Here is an 18772-nt window from a genome sequence, read left to right as displayed (position 1 = left end):
ATTAACTATTAATGATTATTAATAATTAATCACAGGAGAAATAAATTCACCATTAAACAGAAAACCAACAAAAAGTAAGGTTAGAAAAGTCAAGATGATTGTAGTGGTGAAGTTAATCAAAAAGGTCAACAATTATTAGGTTCATAAGTGGATACGTAGAGAAAGGACGATTTACAACTACTTTACTGATTCAAGAGCACCATTGAGGCACTAAAGTCACTCATCTTAATCCAAGCCAAGCAGTGAATGTAGATCAGAAGGGGACAAGGGGATAGGTGCCATGCTGCCATCTAGTGGCCAATGCTGCATTGCAGCCAAGAGAGAGTGAAGGAACAACCAAAAAGTCAGAAGACAAAGAGGTACCCAAAATACTTAGACGCATAAATTATTCACGAATATGCATCAGAGAGCAAAGATAACTACAGCACAGCATGCAGTCTCGCACATGAACAGGAATATTCACACAAACACACAGACACACACACACACACACACACACTCGCATGTACGCACACAAACACACACATGCACATGTGTACACACACAAAAACATGCACACACGCACATAGCAACAGGCATGTCATGCGTAATTGATGAGACTGCACATGCATGTAGAACAGCACACCCACACGTACATCAACTCCTCTGATCCTCTGTTGGAAGGTCAAACAAGGACAGCTTCATCATGTTGAATGGTGTGTTGGTCTGAGTGGTTACGACTCCTATCTGCTAACTCCTGTTCCCCTTTATTCTTCCCAGGTCTATTTTTCTATACATCATTTATTTCCATATATTTGTTGGCAGTTAATGAACAGATGGAAATCACGGCAGAGTAGCTCAGGGTGACGAAACCTCTTACATTAAAAGATAGTGCCTGCAGATGGGGCCCTTTTAAAATTTTCATATCAGCTTTTAATGTTTGAGTGAATTTAGAATGGGTGAGTGAGTGGGGCCAGAGGCCAAGTTACTTTGAATAGAGAACATAATATTTATACGTCAACAACATTAGTGATTCATGGACAGCCCTCTGACCTGACAAGCTTGGTTTTTGTGAGAAAGCGAAAAAGGCAACTCAAACTATGTTTTCTTTCAGATTCTTAAAGTGAACCCCCTAACCCCTATTTCTGTGTTGAAGGTTAAACTCCATATGATTTTCTTTTAACATGTATATATCTTGTATATATTCCCTTAACCACTTTAGTTTCTTCCATAAACACTATCAAAAACCAACAGAAAATCTTTGAATTTAATGAAATATGTTATCTCATATATCCACCGATGTTCAATGGTCGAACAGATGTTGTTCTATATATATTATATTTGTTTGAGATTGGTAAGACTTCATTCAGTCATTATAGTCAGCAACACAGAAGCACTTGTTTTTGCTATATTCCACAGAGCACAAACAACATGCACTATCTATAGGATTTGAATAAAAAAATTAACACAAGAGTGTGCCATCACACGCTGCCGCTTTTGATTCTAAAGTCTATGGCAAAGAGAGAGAAAACATTTGGAAATGAAAGACAAGGTCAGATCACTATTCATGGCCTCATGAATTAAAATGGCTGTCTGCTAATCGTTCATCCCTATTGGTCTGCAGGTGCCGGGAGCAGTCTGCACCAGAAGTGTTCCAGCGTGAAGCAGCGTATCATCTCATCCAAGCAGGAGCCAGGTGCCGGGGCCACGGCCGGGACGGGGGCGGGGCCCAGGGGTGGCGCGGCAGATGGCAGCGAGGTGCAGAACAGCGACGTCTCTGAGGGCCAGACGGACCCCAGCCCTGGGGGAGCCAGGGGCCGCGGCGGTGGGGGAGGAGGAGTGGGAGGAGGAGGAGAGAGGAGGAACGGCAGGATAGCCAAGCCCTCCCTCCTTCCTCAGAGCAGCATGGAGGTCTCCTCGTCCACCTCCGCGTCCACCTCCACCAATCAGGTAGAGGTGCCCGACACCACCCAGAGCTCCCCGCTGTCCATCGCCAGCGACCTGGCCGACAGCCCCGCCCTGGCCATCAGCGCCGGCCTATCGCAGAACGCCGCCGTGTTCATGTCCGAGGTCACCACGCTGACCGGGGACTCGGTGTACTCGGCGGGACACACCCACCTGCTGGCCTCCCCCCACGACAACAGCCCCGCCGGGATCCTGCTGGCCGTCACCCCGGACAACCAGAGGTTTGCCTCCTTCGCCGGCGCAGTGGGGCTAGGGGAAGGCGGGGAGCTGGTGCTGTCCAGTTCCCTGGACACCGGGGGCGGGGTCAACCTGCCCGAGACCACCATGAACTTCGACCCTGACTGTTTCCTCAACAACCCCAAGCAGGGCCAGACCTACGGCGGCGGCGGAGGTAAGAACGAGGGCTGTAACGGGGAGGATGTGGGGCTCCACTGCCCCGCCAACGGCTACGTGTACAATGCCGCGCTCGTCAACAACATCAAGACGGAGGTACCCGGCCTGGAGCAGCCGCTGGCGTCCCAGAGCGGCTACGTGGGGGAGGGGACCGGCCTCAGCCCCAGCACGACCCTGGAGCAGATGGACTTCAGCGCCGTGATGTCATCAGCCTGCGTCCAGAACCTGACCCAACCCACGCACCACCCCTCTCCCAGCCTCTTCCTCCAGGCCTCCCCGCAGGCCAGCCAGCCCTCCCAATCCCAGACCAATGGCTCAGACACGGGCTCAGGTGAGGCCCAGGCTTACATAGGCCTGCCCTCGGTGCAAGCAGACTCTCCCGTCACCAACGGGGACCCACACACACACCTCCGCCAGGCCAGCCCCGAGCAGCAGGCCCTGTGTGGTAGGAATGGGTCGGCTGTGGGCTCCTTCCCCCTGAAACAACAGGACGCTACGATAGAACAGTCTGCCAGAAGGGGGCACCAGGAGGTGCTGGAAAAGGGCCCCGAGAGCAGGGGCGAGTTACTACTGAAGCCTGGGGATCCACACGCGGCCTATGCTGCAGTCAACGGGGAACACTATCTACAGCCCACAGATGACAGCGGAGGAGGTGGGGAGGGAGGTGGGGGTGGTGGGGGTGGCGGAGATGGTGGTGGTGGTGTTGGAGGGGGTAGTGGTAGTGATGGAGGTGGCAGAGGAGGTGGAGGGGTAGACAATGAAAGAGTGGAGAGTGAGATCCTTTGCAACGGTGTGAGCTTGTCGGGGACCAACAGCTCAGTGGTGGCCAGTCCTCAGTCGATATCCGCCAGCGGCAGCATGGACGGGGGGCTCTACGGTGCCGCCATGCCCCAGCCGGGGGGAGGCGGAGGGGGAGTGTCGGCCTCTTCGGCCGGGGCGGGGGGCGCCATCAGCCTGGAGGGCTTTGAGGCATCGTTTGGTAGCCAGTTCTCCGACCTCATCAACGATTTCATTTCGGTGGAGGGGTCTGGAGGAGGGGTGGGCGCGGCCGTCACAGGAGTGCTGATGCCCCAGGAGGGGACTGCGGGGGAGGAGCAAGGCCCAGGGGCTACCCCGCTGCAGGGCTCCGGGGTGGAGCAGGGTGCTATGGGGATGCTCCAGGACACCGGGAGGCTGTTCAGTGTGACGGATTACTCACCTGAGTGGTCCTACCCAGAGGTGAGTCTGTACACCTGTCTGCCCAGTACACCGCTTATCAGGAGGGCAAGCGGGATGGGGTCAAATGCGACATTTGTTCACAGTTGTTTCGGCCCCACGTGATAGGCCCTTTGTTTATTATGAATTCCTTTCGGTCTCAGGTCCTCGGCTTCTGAGGTACATTCAAGACGAACATCATATCATCCCTTATTATTGGGTTTATGTGAAAATGACACACACTTTAACTTTGTTCTCACAGATAAATATGCTAATGCTAACAGTTGGGATCAAAGCCTTGTCTAATAAGTGCCCTCATTCGCCTTACTGAATAACACTTGATGCAAAAAAATCATATATTTACATCCATATATCCTCCTTTGTTCTCCCTCTCTTTTTAAGAAATCCTGTTTTGCTTCTCGTGGCCTATGCCCATAGAGATGAAAGGCTGCTCTTACACTTTCCCAACATATACTCTATCCCACAGCAGTGTTAAATGCTCCTGTAGTAAACCGCATGGGGTTAGGGTTAGCTAACCCCCCTGTGGTTAGGGTTAGCTAACCCTAACCACAAGGATATCACATCTCTGTTGTCGAGGACTTTAATTGTTGCCCTACATGCCAATAGGACAGGAGCAGAGCAGATGTTTTGTATATGATAATGAAGATAATGTGTATTGTAGACGCAGGTTGGCTTCCAATTTGGCAACTCATTAAGTCCAACTAACACCCCTCCATGTTGGCATATCCCTGGACACCCCATAATAGCACTCTAATCTGACACTTTGCTATCTCACCACACTCACTGCAACATATGTCTCGCAACCAACAGCCAATGGGGAAGGTTGTGGATAAAGAATGATTTAGGACTGTGTTTATGGCTCATGACGGTTTGGACTAATGTTGCATTATTCGGCACAAATATGTAATGTATGTAATTACATATGTGTAAACACATTTGTTTTCACATATACATAAAAGTGTGATTCAAAACTTTTTTTGAATAAATTCTGATTCAGTTTGTATTGTTAACAACGCAACTTAAGCTGATAATCAGCTTTGTCCTTTCTCCACATTGCTGTTGTGTGAACACAACCTGATCTAGCGTCATGTCCATCGCCTACTATAATCATGTATGGCAGTGCTGTATACTCTGTGTATGGGTTACCTGACCTGGCCGGTTTGTGTTGGGTGTGGCAGGGTGGGGTGAAGGTGCTGATCACAGGGCCCTGGCTGGAGAGCAGCAGTGAGTACAGCTGTCTGTTCGACCACATCAGCGTCCCCGCTGCCCTCATTCAGCCTGGCGTGCTGCGCTGCTACTGCCCAGGTAATAGCTTCTCCTCCCCCTGCAGATGCTATTACGTTGAGTCATTTAGCGGACACCTTTATCCATAGAGTGGCTGCATGACAGTCTGCAATGACAATCTTTGCTTTATTTACCCACTGTCCCTCTTTCTATCTCTATTAAAGACAACTTTGTAAGCACACTGTTTTTACTCTCTTACATTAATTTTGCCAAACCCAAATAATTGCTACAGTTAAACCGAAATAATACCACTACTGTAAGTCTCAGCCAAATGCTACCACCACAATATAACTCTTCCAAATGCTACTGCTACGATAGAACTCTCCCGATTGCTACGGTTATCATAGAACTCTACTGAATGCTATGGCTACCATAGATCTCTCCCAAATGCTATGGCTACCATAGAACTCTCTCTAATGCTACAGCTACCAGAGAACTCAACCGAACGCTACACTACTATAGAACTCTGGCAGATGCTGCCACCACCAAAGAACTCAAGAAATTCAAGCCACCTGAAGTTTATCATTGATAACCATTGCACACAATTACAGATATACACAGATCAAACTATATCTCCTCTTAGACTAGACATTGTATTGACGTATTAGTATTATGCCATATGGCAAAAACGATATATTTTTGGTTTATCTTTTTGATGTATATAGGTATTGTATGTGATATTATATTTGATCAACCACATATTGTGAACTGTGTTGGGGCTCTGTTTCCTCCAGCCCATGACACTGGGCTGGTGATGCTGCAGGTGGCCATGGGCGGCGAGGTCATCTCTTCCTCAGTGGTGTTTGAATATAAAGCCCGAGATCTTCCTGCGCTGCCTTCCTCCCAGCACGACTGGTTGTCCCTGGATGGTAAGTGGACTAATCTGTGTGATTTAAACAGTGAGAAAAGGCTCATACTGAAAGTTCCTAGTGTTTGTGTGATAGAGAACGAGAGAGTTTGTAGTGTGTGTATACTGAGTGTGAGCGTGTGTTGAGATGGTCAATTCCTAAGCAAATTAAACATTTTGTTGCCACTCCAAGTAAACAATATGCAAGATCATGTCATAACATCAGTTTTCCTTTTTATGATATCTAATTCACTTACAACACAAATGCATTCTTCTATATTAATTAATTAGTGTAATTTGAATTTTAAATGTAGACAGGATGTCTTGTAAACATATACACTTCATCCATTGAAGAGTATAGACAACTTCTGTAGTGAACTAATTAAACTCCCTATACATTTGTACTACATGAAAGCATGTTTGTGAATGACTTTGCATGAGTATGTGCGTGTGAGACAGAGGTGTCTGTGTGTGTGTCCATGCATGTACAAAGCAATTTGATTCATGTATTATTAATCATTGTTTTGATGCAGACAAACATTGAATTCCCTAAGGAGGCAGGATATAGACACACACATATATACAGTGTATGAGTCCATCATTGTGTGAAGGACTCTGCATTCAAAGACACATATATGGCAAGCAGTTCTGTCTCATGAATTTATTTGAAACTTTAGTGCCTGCAGTGCAAGAGCCTGCGACCGCGTCAGGCATTCAATGAATAAGCAGGTTATGGCATGCGTTTTATTATTGTTGGTGGTTTTTAGAAGGAAACATCTCATATACATATACAGTTTAGCTAGAGAACTTTATTCATCATCGTTTGGTGCTTGTCTTCACTTTGTTCTCTAGGGTCTTTTGGTTGTCTTATGATTATGAGGTTGAAATATTCGGCTACAAAAGAGTTTGTCTAACGCTCTTACTCATGGTTTTGCTAGCAGTCCATTTTGTTGTTCCCAAGTGGATTCGATTAAAATACGATTTAAATATAAACACTGTAAGCGTGCAAAACACATTAATCGCCTTAGCAATAAGTTAACAAACATGTCATAGGCTATGGCTTAGGGCTTAACCAGTTGTGTCATCATGTGGATGAACAGCAGGCGCAACTAATGTAGAGCTTTCTTGCGCAATGTACGGGATCCACTGAGGGACATATAGAGCGGTCCCCTCGAAGAAGCATGTACAAGGTTACCCTGCAATCGCCCCCGTCTCCGTGTTGCGCAATGCGGCACTGCGGCGGTGTAGTCTACAGTGAAGTCACGCGCCCGCGTGTTGTTTGATAAAGCTAAGGGCAACAGAATCTGGGCAATGTACTCGCTATAAAGTAGGCCTGCTATGAGCTTGTAACTATAGACTACGTTGTTCATTCTGAGCTTTTTTTAGGCTTAAGTCGAAACAGCAGCGGGGTTGAAGGAACATGTTTATGTCGGTCTTTTGTTTGACCTCTTTAAAGATTAAAAAAAAAACGAATTTCAGAAAATAAACGTATTAAAGCTTTGAGCGTGCGTCAAATCGCATCCTACAAAATTGTCGCAGCTTAAATGGTTTGTGTGCCTCTTGGACTCCGGGTTGTAGTGATGACGACATGACGACCTGGACATCTCAAGTCTGGCGGGCGGATTTGAAGCGCGCGAAGTATAGGCTACTACCTTTAATAGGTCCATGGCTACTACACAAGCGTGTAGAAAAAAAACACCCCTCTCTCTCTCTCTCTCTCTCTCTCTCGCTCTCTCTCTCTCTCCCCCTCTCTCTCTCTCTCTCTCTCCCTCTCTCACGCGCTCTCGCTCTCTCTTGCTCTCTTTCGTTGTCTCTCTCTCTATCTCTCTCTCTCTCTCTCTCTCTCTCTCCCTCTCTCTCTCTCTCTCTCTCTCGCCCTCGCTCTCGCCTTCGCTCTCTCTCTCGCTCTCTCTGTATTGCTCTCTCGCTCTTTTATTTTACTCTTCTCTTCTGAGTTCTGTTTTTTCTACTCGGAGTAGCAATGCGTGAGTCGCGCGCGTCAACCTCAACACCAAACGATTGCGTTGAGGCGAGGAGGACAAAGAGCGTCTGACAGACTCGCGCTTGGGGGTTCGTAGCCCTTTTCCATTTTAAAACTATAATGCGCTAAAACGACGTCTAGCTTGCCTAGAGGTTAACGATAAATTAGCCCGTGTGTTTACATGATTATGATATGCAATTTCCCCGTGTTGTTTGTGATCCAAACGCTTAGTTCATACAGTGCACAGCAGTTAAGCCAGGCTTTACAAATGCTGCTGAGAAATATGTGCTGATATAATATTGTTTTTTGCGGCCTTCGTGAGTTTGGGGCAAAAGCAAGTCATATATCCATTGGTTTTGTTCTTTGAGTGTGCAAAGTGCCTGTTTCTGTTCCATTTCATCTTAGAGATGCAATCGTTGCTTGACAACGCAGTGCTTAGCGCGTTAACAGTTTCAGCACCACGGTGAGTGGACAGCGCCATGCAACTCATTGAACAAAGAGCAGATACTATGTTAGCTTACATAAAATAAACTCTGTAGTGCAAAGGCCATTCAGGCCTTATAGAGAGGCAGCCTTACAACACGTAGTCTAATTACTTTTTCCATTCTATCTTGGAAAGATATTCCAAGATAATCCCTATTTAGAAAACAGCTGTAGCAAAAATATTCACACAATACTTTGGCTTTTATTCATGTGGCAAAGTACATTCTCTATGAATTGTAGCCTAGTTACCGAGGAAACAGCTGCACTCAGAGAAATGTATTTCTTGTGTTTTTTCGATCATTGAGATTTATTTTTTTTACTTTCTAAAGGTTTTACAGAGTTAAAAGTTATGTTCATTACAAACAGATCAAATCATGCTATATATAGTATTGTTAATTTGGTTTCTCAGCCGGAGATCCCTATGCTTAAGCCAATATTAGAAAACAACTTTCCGTTTTTTTTGTAAACCTCACAACTTGTTGTTTGTTATTTAGACCAAACCGACGAAGAGCTTGTTTACTGACTCTGCCGGGTTTCTTTTCAGTTATCTCTTTAGTTCATTTACCAAAGTGGTTTTCCTCCTTCAAGACATGCATCCTTTGTTAGCTGTGTTGTTTAGTCAATATGTTGTTGTTAGAGTGTTTGTAGAGAATTGTTGATGTGCCAATATAAATTAAACTGTAGAAAATGTGAGAAAAACTGAAAATAATGTGTAAAATGACATACTGATAGATCCTTCTGGATGTTAGTACTGTTTGGTTTCACTCTGTGTTCGATGTGAAGACCAGAACAGAAGAACAATTTATCTGTCTCAGGACTAGTCTCAGGCAAGATTGTCTCCATTTGTAATTGTGAGAGACTTTACTGCTTGTCTTTTCTTATGAACGCAAACTTGTATTCCGTAACGTCTTCCATTTAGAGAAATGGATTTTTGTCTCTAGCTCCTTTGGATGAGTTCAGTCATTTCTCATCCTCTCTGCTGTGTTTTGTTGGCTGTTTACCATGATGTCACCTTAGGGCTGCTGCACTCTCTCTCCCCCTCTCTCCCTCCTCTATCTCTCTCTCTCTCTCTCTCTCTCTATCTCTCTCTGTCTGTCTCTCTCTCTCTCCCTCTCTCCCTCCCCTCTGTCTCTCTCTCTCTCTCGCTCTCTCCCTCCCTCCCTCCCTTCCTCTCTCTGCTCAGCTGAGAAACTTGGCTGAAAAGAGAGAGAGAGAGAGAGAGAGAGAGAGAGGGAGAGAGAGAGAGAGAGAGAGAGAGAAAGAGAGCAAGAGAGTGTGTGTAAAAGTGAGAAACTGCAAGTGGGAGGGGTGACATAATGCAGCACCGCTGCAGCCTCACTGAGACTTATACACGTGTTTGGATGTATACATTGATTCAAACAAATTAATTTGAAAATGTGTCAGGATCTATGCATTAACTCACACAAGTACACCTGAATATGTATGATGATGTTTTCATTAATTTACACAAATAGAAATGTAAAAGTGTTTCACATGTTTTGATGCTTGCATTTATTCACACAAATCCACATGTTCATGATGTGTGATTCCTCGTGCATAATCCACACAAACACATCCACATATAAACATATCAGCTTTAACACACACACAAACACACACACACACACACAAACACATAGGTATGTATATATATATATATTGCATATATATATATATATATATATATATATATATATATATATATATATATATATATATATATATATATATATATATATATATATACATATGTTGAGATACAAGAGTGTGTGTACTCACACTCACAGAGACACAAACACACACAGTCACTATCCCTTTCCCTCAGTCCCCAACACCCTCTATGGCTATAAATTGTTTTAATTTAATTCACATCAAGAGAATAACAATCAAAATCAAATTGATTCATTTAAATAGCAAACGAGGGAAGTACATTCAGCAAATGTAATTCAATTAAATAAGATGATTGAAAACCTTCCAATCAAAACATGGGCACATTAAATCCCACCATGTGTTTGATGAGCATTGTCTCCCTGCTCTGGTCTCTCGGTGTCCGTAGATACCCAGTTCAGAATGTCTATTCTGGAGCGTTTGGAGCAGATGGAACAGAGGATGGCTGAGATATCTAATCAGAATCCTGGATCAGAAACCATGGCAGCCAAGGGAAGAGGAGCGGAGGGAGGAGGAGGAGGAGGAGCAGGCACTGATCAACCATCTCAGGTGAGTGTTGTTGTACCACAGTGACCGTCGGATGGATTTACAGCCAACAAGCAATGGTAAAGGCTGGGTGATGTTCACAGGAGTGAGGTGAAACAAACACAAGGGCAACGCAATGTGTATCAAGGTTTATTCTACAGGACGCTTCCCTTGATAAAGAAATGATCTCAAGATGTTTCCTCTGGTTAAATTCATTGTATACATATTTATAATTAGTTATGAATAATTGTGTTCCTTCTCTCAGCATTAACTTACAGTTAATTAACAATTCACTTATGGGTCTAGTAATCATTTACTTATGGTGTTAATGTTCACTAATGGTGTTCATGTTAACTAAGGTATTAATTTTAAATAATTTGAGCTCTAACCCGTACCCACTAACCCTAACCCTAACATTAGCCTTAACACTTACCCCAACCCTTACTCTAACCCTAAATCCTATGCTAATGCTATGTAATAATGATTATTATTGCATTAACTGTGTGTTTACTAATAGTTAGTTAATGTACCCTTACTGAAAGTGATACCTAATATTGAAATTAATCTTGAACTGTGCAGCAATTGTGAGGCTCAGAAATAAAAGTAGACATTCTTCCATCTAAATGCTCTTTATTAAAGGTGCCCTTACCTGCTTCCTTTTTGTAAGGGATCTGAGACAGTTCTGTTTCTCGATTATACCAGTTCTCCGGTGGCAAGGCTTCAATCGAAACCTTTCACATTTGTTCTATAGATTGTCAGCCACTAAAATGCCTCCGGGTCATTTCCATCCATGCATTTGTTTCCTGGCTTCGCTTCCGTTATCGTTGTATAACTTGAACGCTCCGTCAACATTTGTTTCCAGCTCACTGCGGAACAGGGGTCATTCGAGGGCCGTGTCGTGGTGGTTTGTGAGAAGATGATGGCTCAGCCGTGCTGGGTCTCATCCAATCAGCTTGTGCACAGCAAGAGCTCCAGAGGAATGACCTTACTGCACCTGGCCGCCGCACAGGGCTACGCCGGGCTCATTCAGACCCTCATACGCTGGCGGTACGCACGCACATGCACACACAAACACACACACAAACACACACACACACAAACACCCACACACACACACAAACATGGGTGTGCAGAGAACAACAGGTGAATGGGTTTTGTTCAATTTCTTTTCCGCAGCAACAAACATGCTGACAGCATAGACCTGGAGCTGGAGGTGGACCCTCTCAACGTGGACCACTTCTCCTGCACCCCACTGGTACGAGCCTTGTGATAATGTCATTACCATCATAAAGATAAGAAAGGAATTGCGGGTTTCACTGGACAGCAATACAAATTAAAAAGAGATAAGAATACGCAAAAGATTGACAAAAAATTGACGATCTACAAAACAAATCTATAAACATGTGTGTGTGTGTTTCTGTTTTCCTGCTATCCTCACCAGATGTGGGCGTGTGCGCTGGGTCACACTGAAGCAGCCGTGGTGCTCTACCAGTGGGACCCCAGAGCCCTGGGTATACCTGATTCGCTGGGCCGCCTGCCACTAAACATCGCCCGCTCACGGGGCCACACCAGATTGGCTGATCTTCTGGAGCAACTTCAACAGGCTCCTCACACTCTCAGTCAACCTGCCGAAAGTTGGATTCACAGGTGGAGCGGCGAATCACAGCCCAGCAGTCTAGGTGACACATCCAACGGTAACTCTAATCAAGGTAAAGAGTTTATATATTATATTTATAGATACAGTACATGGCTTCTTGTTTTGTTATATTTGACATCTTTTACATCTTACCCACTGCTGAAAAACACGTTTGGTTTAAGCTGTATTGTGCCTTCGGGATGGGGATTGAAATGTTCTCTTTGCAAAAGCAACAATGTGATATGAGTCTCTTCAACCTCCCATCATTCCTCCTGGGGGCCCACCAGAGCCAGGGAAGGCACGGAGTGAGAGCCAGCCAGACAGCCATACCCCCAGCTGGAACCAGAGTCACAGGCCACCTCCGGGCAACGCCCCAGACCCGGGGGGTCCCCCTCCTGCTAAGAGACTCAAGCCCAGCACAGACACCCAGCAACAGCTAGCCCAATCAGCCCCCACTTCCAACACACAGCGCCCAGTGCCCCCCAGACCCTCGCCCATGCCAACTGTCAGCCCCGGCTTCTTCCCCAATACCTCGGGCCGCAACCGTCCCCAACCGTCCCCCAGCGCCCCACTCCCCCACCTGCAGGCCAGGATAGGGGGGTCTGGAGTGGGCACCAGGTGGAGCCTGAGACAGGCCCTGGGCCGACGTAGCCTGGCCAGGAGTATTCTGGGAAAAGAGAGATTGGCCATTCACCTCCGCCAGAGAATATTGTCAGACAGAGGGGAGGAGTCTGAACTGCTGACCTATCAGGACAGTCCAGAGGATTTGCAGGTGGGACAAACAAGTTATTTACCACCTTGTTGTGTTATACTTTACATGCTTTTGAGCCGTTCATTTGTGTTAATGAGTGTTAATGTGTGTGTGTGTGTGTGCTTGTGTGTGTGTGTGTGTGTGTGTGTGTGTGTGTGTGTGTGTGTGTGTGTGTGTGTGTGTGTGTGTGTGTTTGTGTTTGTGCATGTGTGTTGGTTGAAGGCGGATATCATGATGCTGGCTGACCACATCATGGAAGCTTCACCGGATAGGATGAAGCAGGAGTCCTCGGTTACCATGGAGACCGACGCAGCCATGGAGGGGATCAACAGTTTGTTGGCTGGTTACCTTGGCGATATTGAAAGGTGAGTTTAAAACATTCCCAACACATACATGTTTTATTAAATATCCTCCTCAATTAGCCTTTTGGGCACTATGAAATTAAAATATAAATGTGCCGGATTCTCTCTAGGTTCCTTCACGCCAAGCCCCAGACTCAATGCCCCAGATTCAACCTTCTCTCAGGGCCGGAGTTTCAGGAAAGTCCCCAGGTTAAGCAAGGCCTGGCCTCCCCTTCGGACTGGGCCTCTGCCCTGTGTGCAGCTACGAAGGAGGGGAGGCTGAAGGTGGACTCGTCCCGTCTAGCCATGAGCGAGGCAGAGCGGAGAGAACTGCATGAGGCCATTAGGCATGCTCTACAAAACCTCAGAAGACACAAGGTAATGCAACTGCACGTGTACACTTTGTCCTCCTAAATTTGCGTGTGCACCTGCACATCCTAGAGGACATAGTATACACCATTAAAAGCACTCTGTCTGTGACCTCATGTACAGGGCTGCAACTCAGAAGTATTATTTTATTGTCCATTAAAACCATCAATCAATGGTTGATTGGCGATTAAAAGAATGAGTCAATGAACCATTTCAGGCTATAAAAGGTAATAAAGATTACCAGGTTGTACACAGGTTGCCAACGCCCAAAGTTTTAATTACATTAACTACATTAGTCTGACAAGCAGCCAAGAACATATCCATAAATCTTTGAAACAGTGCAGTACAACCTGATAACTGCATTTCTGAAACGCTGTATTGTAGAAACATTAATATTTGTATTGGATAAATGTCCAAAAGGAATACTTCAGCACTACTCTAAAGCTTACATGAGTACCTATGTGAGTCATGATTTGAGGAAGGAAATCATCAGTCGCAGACTCTTGTTTTGTATTGACATATTCTTCAGAACAATAAAGATGATCATAACTTATTTTACTGTAGCATAGCTGTGGCATGCTCTTAATAAACAAATGATCTCACTGGAGTAAGATACTGAAATGGGCTCTGATCTACTTGCGCCCAGGGTACCATTCAGGAACAACGCAAAGAGATCGCAACAGTGATCCAGCGCTGTTACAAGAAATACAAACAGGTATGAGCCAAATAATATCCCTGTGAACTTTCATCTTTCATTCATTATAAACTCTAGCCAGACATCACCAGACCAAATGTGTATTAATTTGAATCCTCTCAGTTAATTTTTGGATTTCCAAGGGGCATCCAAATGCCTCTCCTTGGATAGACTCAGAACCAATCACAGCAATGTGACACATAAGTGGCAGACATCTTGTTTGTTTACGAAATTGTCATCACATCAAACCTGCCCCATGTTCGATTAACGGTTAAGATTGGCGGTCTGCTGGACATCTGTCTGAACGGGATTCGGCCCAGATGCACATGCCAGAGCAAATCAAACATGAGCTCACAGATTTGTGTGGTTCCCATGCTACAGTAATACTTTAAGTCTCCCCTCTCTCTTTCTATCTCTCTCAGTATGCACTTTATAAGAGGATGACCCTGGCAGCCATTTTGATCCAGAGCCGTTTCCGGAGTTTCCATGAGCAGAGGAAGTTCCAGCAGAGCCGTAGAGCTGCAGTTCTCATCCAGCAATACTATCGCTCCTACAGACACTCGCTGAGGTCCACACACACACACAAACACACGCATACAGACATATACACTCGCACACACACACACACACACGCACACACATATGCACACATATACGCTAACACAAAGACAAACACAGGCACATCAACAATCGTACACGAAGAGACACACATATATATGCAAATACAAACGCACACTGTAAAGCACAAAAGACACACACACACACACATACATATACACACACACACACATGCACACATACGCTAACACAAAAACGAACACAGGTACATCAACAATCTAACACAAAGACACACACATACATGCACATATATATGAAAATAAACACGCACACTGTAAAACACAAAGACACACACACACACACACACACACACACACACACACACTCCCTACTGCTTGTGTTCTCAACATGCTTGTGTTCCAACAGCAGCCTCCTCACTAAGAGACAGAACCAGGCTGCCCGCAAGATCCTGAGGTTTCTGCTACGGTGCCGTCACAGGTAAGGACCACTCACACACACACACACACATACACACACACACACACATACACACACACACACACGCAAAGAAATCATTTCAATCATGATAGTACCACCATTAAGACACACATGAAGCATGCACATAGCCAACTGCCACTGCCAGGCCCACCGCAGTAGTAGCTAATAGTTGGTGTTGTTTTGCTGTTATGTGAAGCCCCTTGATGGACCATAGACCTTTGAAAAGGGTGAGTATTTTCTCTGTCTCCTTTTCTCTCTCTCCTACTTCTCTGATGCCTGTTTGCATGTCTCCTCAGGGAGAAGAAGAGAGAGGAGTCTGGATGTTTTGAATATCCTCTCTCTCTCCCCCGCTCTCTCTTGCTCCGTCTCTCTATCTCTCCCTCTATCTCCCTCTCTCTCCCTCTTCTCTCTCTGTCTCACTCTCACTCTCATTATATCTCTCTCTCAAACACACTATTTATCTTCCTCTCCCTTCCTCTCTCTCTCTCTGAACCCCCTCCATCTCTCAATCTCTCTCTCCCCTCCATCTCGCTGTCTCTCTCACTCTCACTCTCTTTGTATCTCTCTCTCAAACACTATTTATCTTCCTCTCTCTTACCCTCTCCACTATTTCGTATGCTCTCCTTTATCACTCTCCCCTCTCTTTCTTTCTCATGCCCTCAGTCTGTTTCTTATTTCTATTGGTTTTTATTTCCTCACCCTCTTGCCCTCTCTCCCTCTCAGGGGACTGTGGAATGATGTAGGTAGTTGTGCATGACTGACAGAGAGAGGACTTTACCATAAGGTCTGCCTGGGGGGCATGTCTTCAATCACAACACTAAGGGACTGTGTCCTGCCTGGCCTGCCAGTCTCTCGCTCTTCTCTCTCTCTCTCTCTCTCTCTCTCTCTCTCTCTCTCTCTCTCTCTCTCTCTCTATCTCTTTCTCAGGCTTTTATGATGACGACAGACGTGACACGTGGCAGAGAGCACAGCGTTCCCTGCCACGTGTGTGTTTGTCTATTTGTGTGTTTGTGTGCGTGTGTGTTTGTATGTTTGTGCGCGTGTGTGTGTGTGTTTGTATGTTTGTGCGCGTATGTGTGTGTAAGTGCACATATGCCTCTTGATGTGTGTGAGAGCTTACAAGGGCATTGTACTGTATGAGCACATAGATTCTGTCCCATGTTTTATCCATCCTCCCCCACCTCCACACACACACACACACACACACACACACACACACACACACACACACACACACACACACACACACACGCACACACATGGTAGGCTTGTTTCTCTAGCATCTTTTTGTCTCTTTCCTCCAGGGCCAGAGAACAGAGAAAGGCCAGGGGTCCTGAGGGCCTTACACGTGGCCCCGCCCACCACCCCCTCAGCCTCTGATGTAACTCCTCCCTTTCCTCTCCATCCTCCTCCTCCTCTCTTCTACATTTTCACTCCCCCCTTCTCTCCCCTCCACAATTGCCCTTCCTCCTCAACTTCTCTACACCAAGAGTGACAACAAACTCTTCCCAGACGGACTGAGGACAAGACAGGTGTCCATCTTGGCAGCTCTGACAGACTGATGGGTGGAGCCCAGATAGCCTGGCTCCCATCAAAGCATCCCCTCCTTCTATCCTGCCGCCTCTGCCTCCCCTACTTCCCTCCTCCTGCTCTTGCTCCCACTCCACAATGTCGCTGGGAGGCCATCACATTAAGAAAAATATAAAACAACCTCATGGCATCTTTGCACTCTTCATGGGTATGGTATATCTCTAGTGCCAGTCAGCGAGCCTAAAGTGTTTGGATACGTCAGACGATACGATCTCCCACCGTGGATCACCATAGAGCTGGGAGGAGGAGGGAGAGAGAGGGGCCGGGGGGCTGGAGGTGGATGCTGCACAGACATGGAGGAGGGAACAAAACCTGGTGCGTTTGGTATCCGAAACGTGATCCACGTAAGGATGAGGAAGAAAAAAACATAAACCAAATATCACTTCCATGTTGCATTTGCATGCAGGATCTTTATTTTTCTGCTTACTCCTTCTCTCCTCATGACACGTTAAGAGCAATCACAGCAAAAAGAAAAACCCTGTTTGCTGACATTTATGACATTACTCCCCCCCCCCCTCCCCCCTGCCAGCCACTTCGACTTTACAGGCTTACCAACCTGTTAATCAGTCACCCAGTAAAAAAAAAAGAACACACACCGGATGAACTACACTTGAATGTAAGAGGGACATTGTCAGATATTGGTCGGGGTCTGAATTACGATGTCTTAATTTGTTACATGGACTTTGTATGGAGTCGTTCCCGGAGGCCGCACTTTGCTGGCCTGATGTGGTGTGTCCGTGTTTGTTGAATCCAATGCATGTGTTTGAGCTAGGAGCTCCTGCATGCTTGCCAAACTGCTTTAGTGTCGTTTCTTTTTTGTATTTCTCTGTGTAATTGTGTCTTCACTTATGTCCTCATCAAACTTATCCTTGCCCTGTGTAATGTGAACTGTGTAAGGGGAAAAAATGACTTATTTTCATTTTTTAAGTTCTTTATTTTTATTTATTTATTTTAAACCTCATTATTTATTTAATGGTCTAATTATTTGGCCTCGAGAACGGTTGACGCTTGAGTCTCTCTTTCACTCCTTGTGTGGTTAAAAATGTGACATGTTCCCAAAACAGTTAAACTTTGTCTATGTTAGTTTGTGTTCTTCGCGTGAACCTCGAAAGGCCTCGGATTTTCGAGGGGAGTGTCAGATGCCATTGCCTTGACTTCTCCCAATCTCTGGGAGGTCTCTATGCTTGCTCTGTAGAGGACGGGTCCGACACCTGCGCCCCCTTCACAGGGAATGGGTCCCCATACGAGCCCACGTGGGCCCATCAAATCCATATTTTGGACTATTGCATATTCCTGTATATAAACTGACGAGGTAAGGGGCTTATGAAAACCCTGAATCTTTTTTCATAAGAGGACTGTATTTAAGATTATAAATTATTTTACTCCCATTATGAGAACTTAAGACAACGACCTGGGTAAACATGACGACTGTATTGCTTGTAAATAATGTAGATATTACAAACCGAGTCATGTGCATGAGATTTAAGACAAAGAAACAGCAACAAGAGCATCTTAGTGGCTAAGGACTGAGATGATTTTAACTGCTTCACTTTAAGAGTATCCAATATAAGTGTTACTGAAAATAACATTTTCTTTAAGCATGCAATTGAAAAATGTTAGAAATATAAGTGGGAAAAACAAAGTTAGCTGAAACAATTATCTTTCAAAACAGAACATTTACACTTTGTGCTTTTGTTTCTTAGCTAGCAAAAGTGAAACCCCTTTTGCCAGTGGTGCCAACTACTTTGAATGCTATTTTGCCTAATAATATGTTATATTTGGGAAAAAAGTAAACCCAAAATATCAGAACATTTTAGATCCACGGAGGCAATACAAACAGAGCATAACATGTAGAAGATCTAGAACTAGTTCATCTGTAAAGACCTTTAAAATGTTAGCTTTTAGAGGTCAAGCTTGATGATGATGATGGTGGTGATGATGATGAAGATGACAATGATGGAGTGATGATGATGATGACATGATGATTATGCTGAA

General features: G+C 45.3%; 1 protein-coding gene across 1 annotated transcript in view; it reads left to right on the top strand.

The window, feature by feature from the left end:
- The window catches only part of LOC307084251 (calmodulin-binding transcription activator 1-like), a gene marked incomplete at both ends in the record, with an annotated part of 62273 nt that extends 45706 nt beyond the window's left edge, over nt 1–16567 (top strand). The window contains 14 exons of the mRNA XM_079748555.1: nt 1604–3555; nt 4731–4857; nt 5571–5705; nt 10204–10364; nt 11203–11387; nt 11517–11595; nt 11782–12049; nt 12264–12748; nt 12950–13092; nt 13200–13446; nt 14084–14152; nt 14554–14699; nt 15116–15187; nt 16492–16567. Coding sequence (XP_079604681.1) covers nt 1604–3555; nt 4731–4857; nt 5571–5705; nt 10204–10364; nt 11203–11387; nt 11517–11595; nt 11782–12049; nt 12264–12748; nt 12950–13092; nt 13200–13446; nt 14084–14152; nt 14554–14699; nt 15116–15187; nt 16492–16567 — 4145 coding nt within the window. The remainder of the gene's footprint in view (nt 1–1603; nt 3556–4730; nt 4858–5570; nt 5706–10203; nt 10365–11202; nt 11388–11516; nt 11596–11781; nt 12050–12263; nt 12749–12949; nt 13093–13199; nt 13447–14083; nt 14153–14553; nt 14700–15115; nt 15188–16491) is intronic.
- Between the last annotated feature and the right edge of the window lie 2205 nt (nt 16568–18772).

This window comes from Pollachius pollachius (genome assembly GCF_949987615.1).
Source record: "Pollachius pollachius genome assembly, chromosome: 12".
NCBI lineage: Eukaryota > Metazoa > Chordata > Actinopteri > Gadiformes > Gadidae > Pollachius > Pollachius pollachius.
The sequence above is the reverse complement of the archived record's forward strand: the minus strand, read 5'-3'. Positions and strand labels throughout refer to the sequence as shown.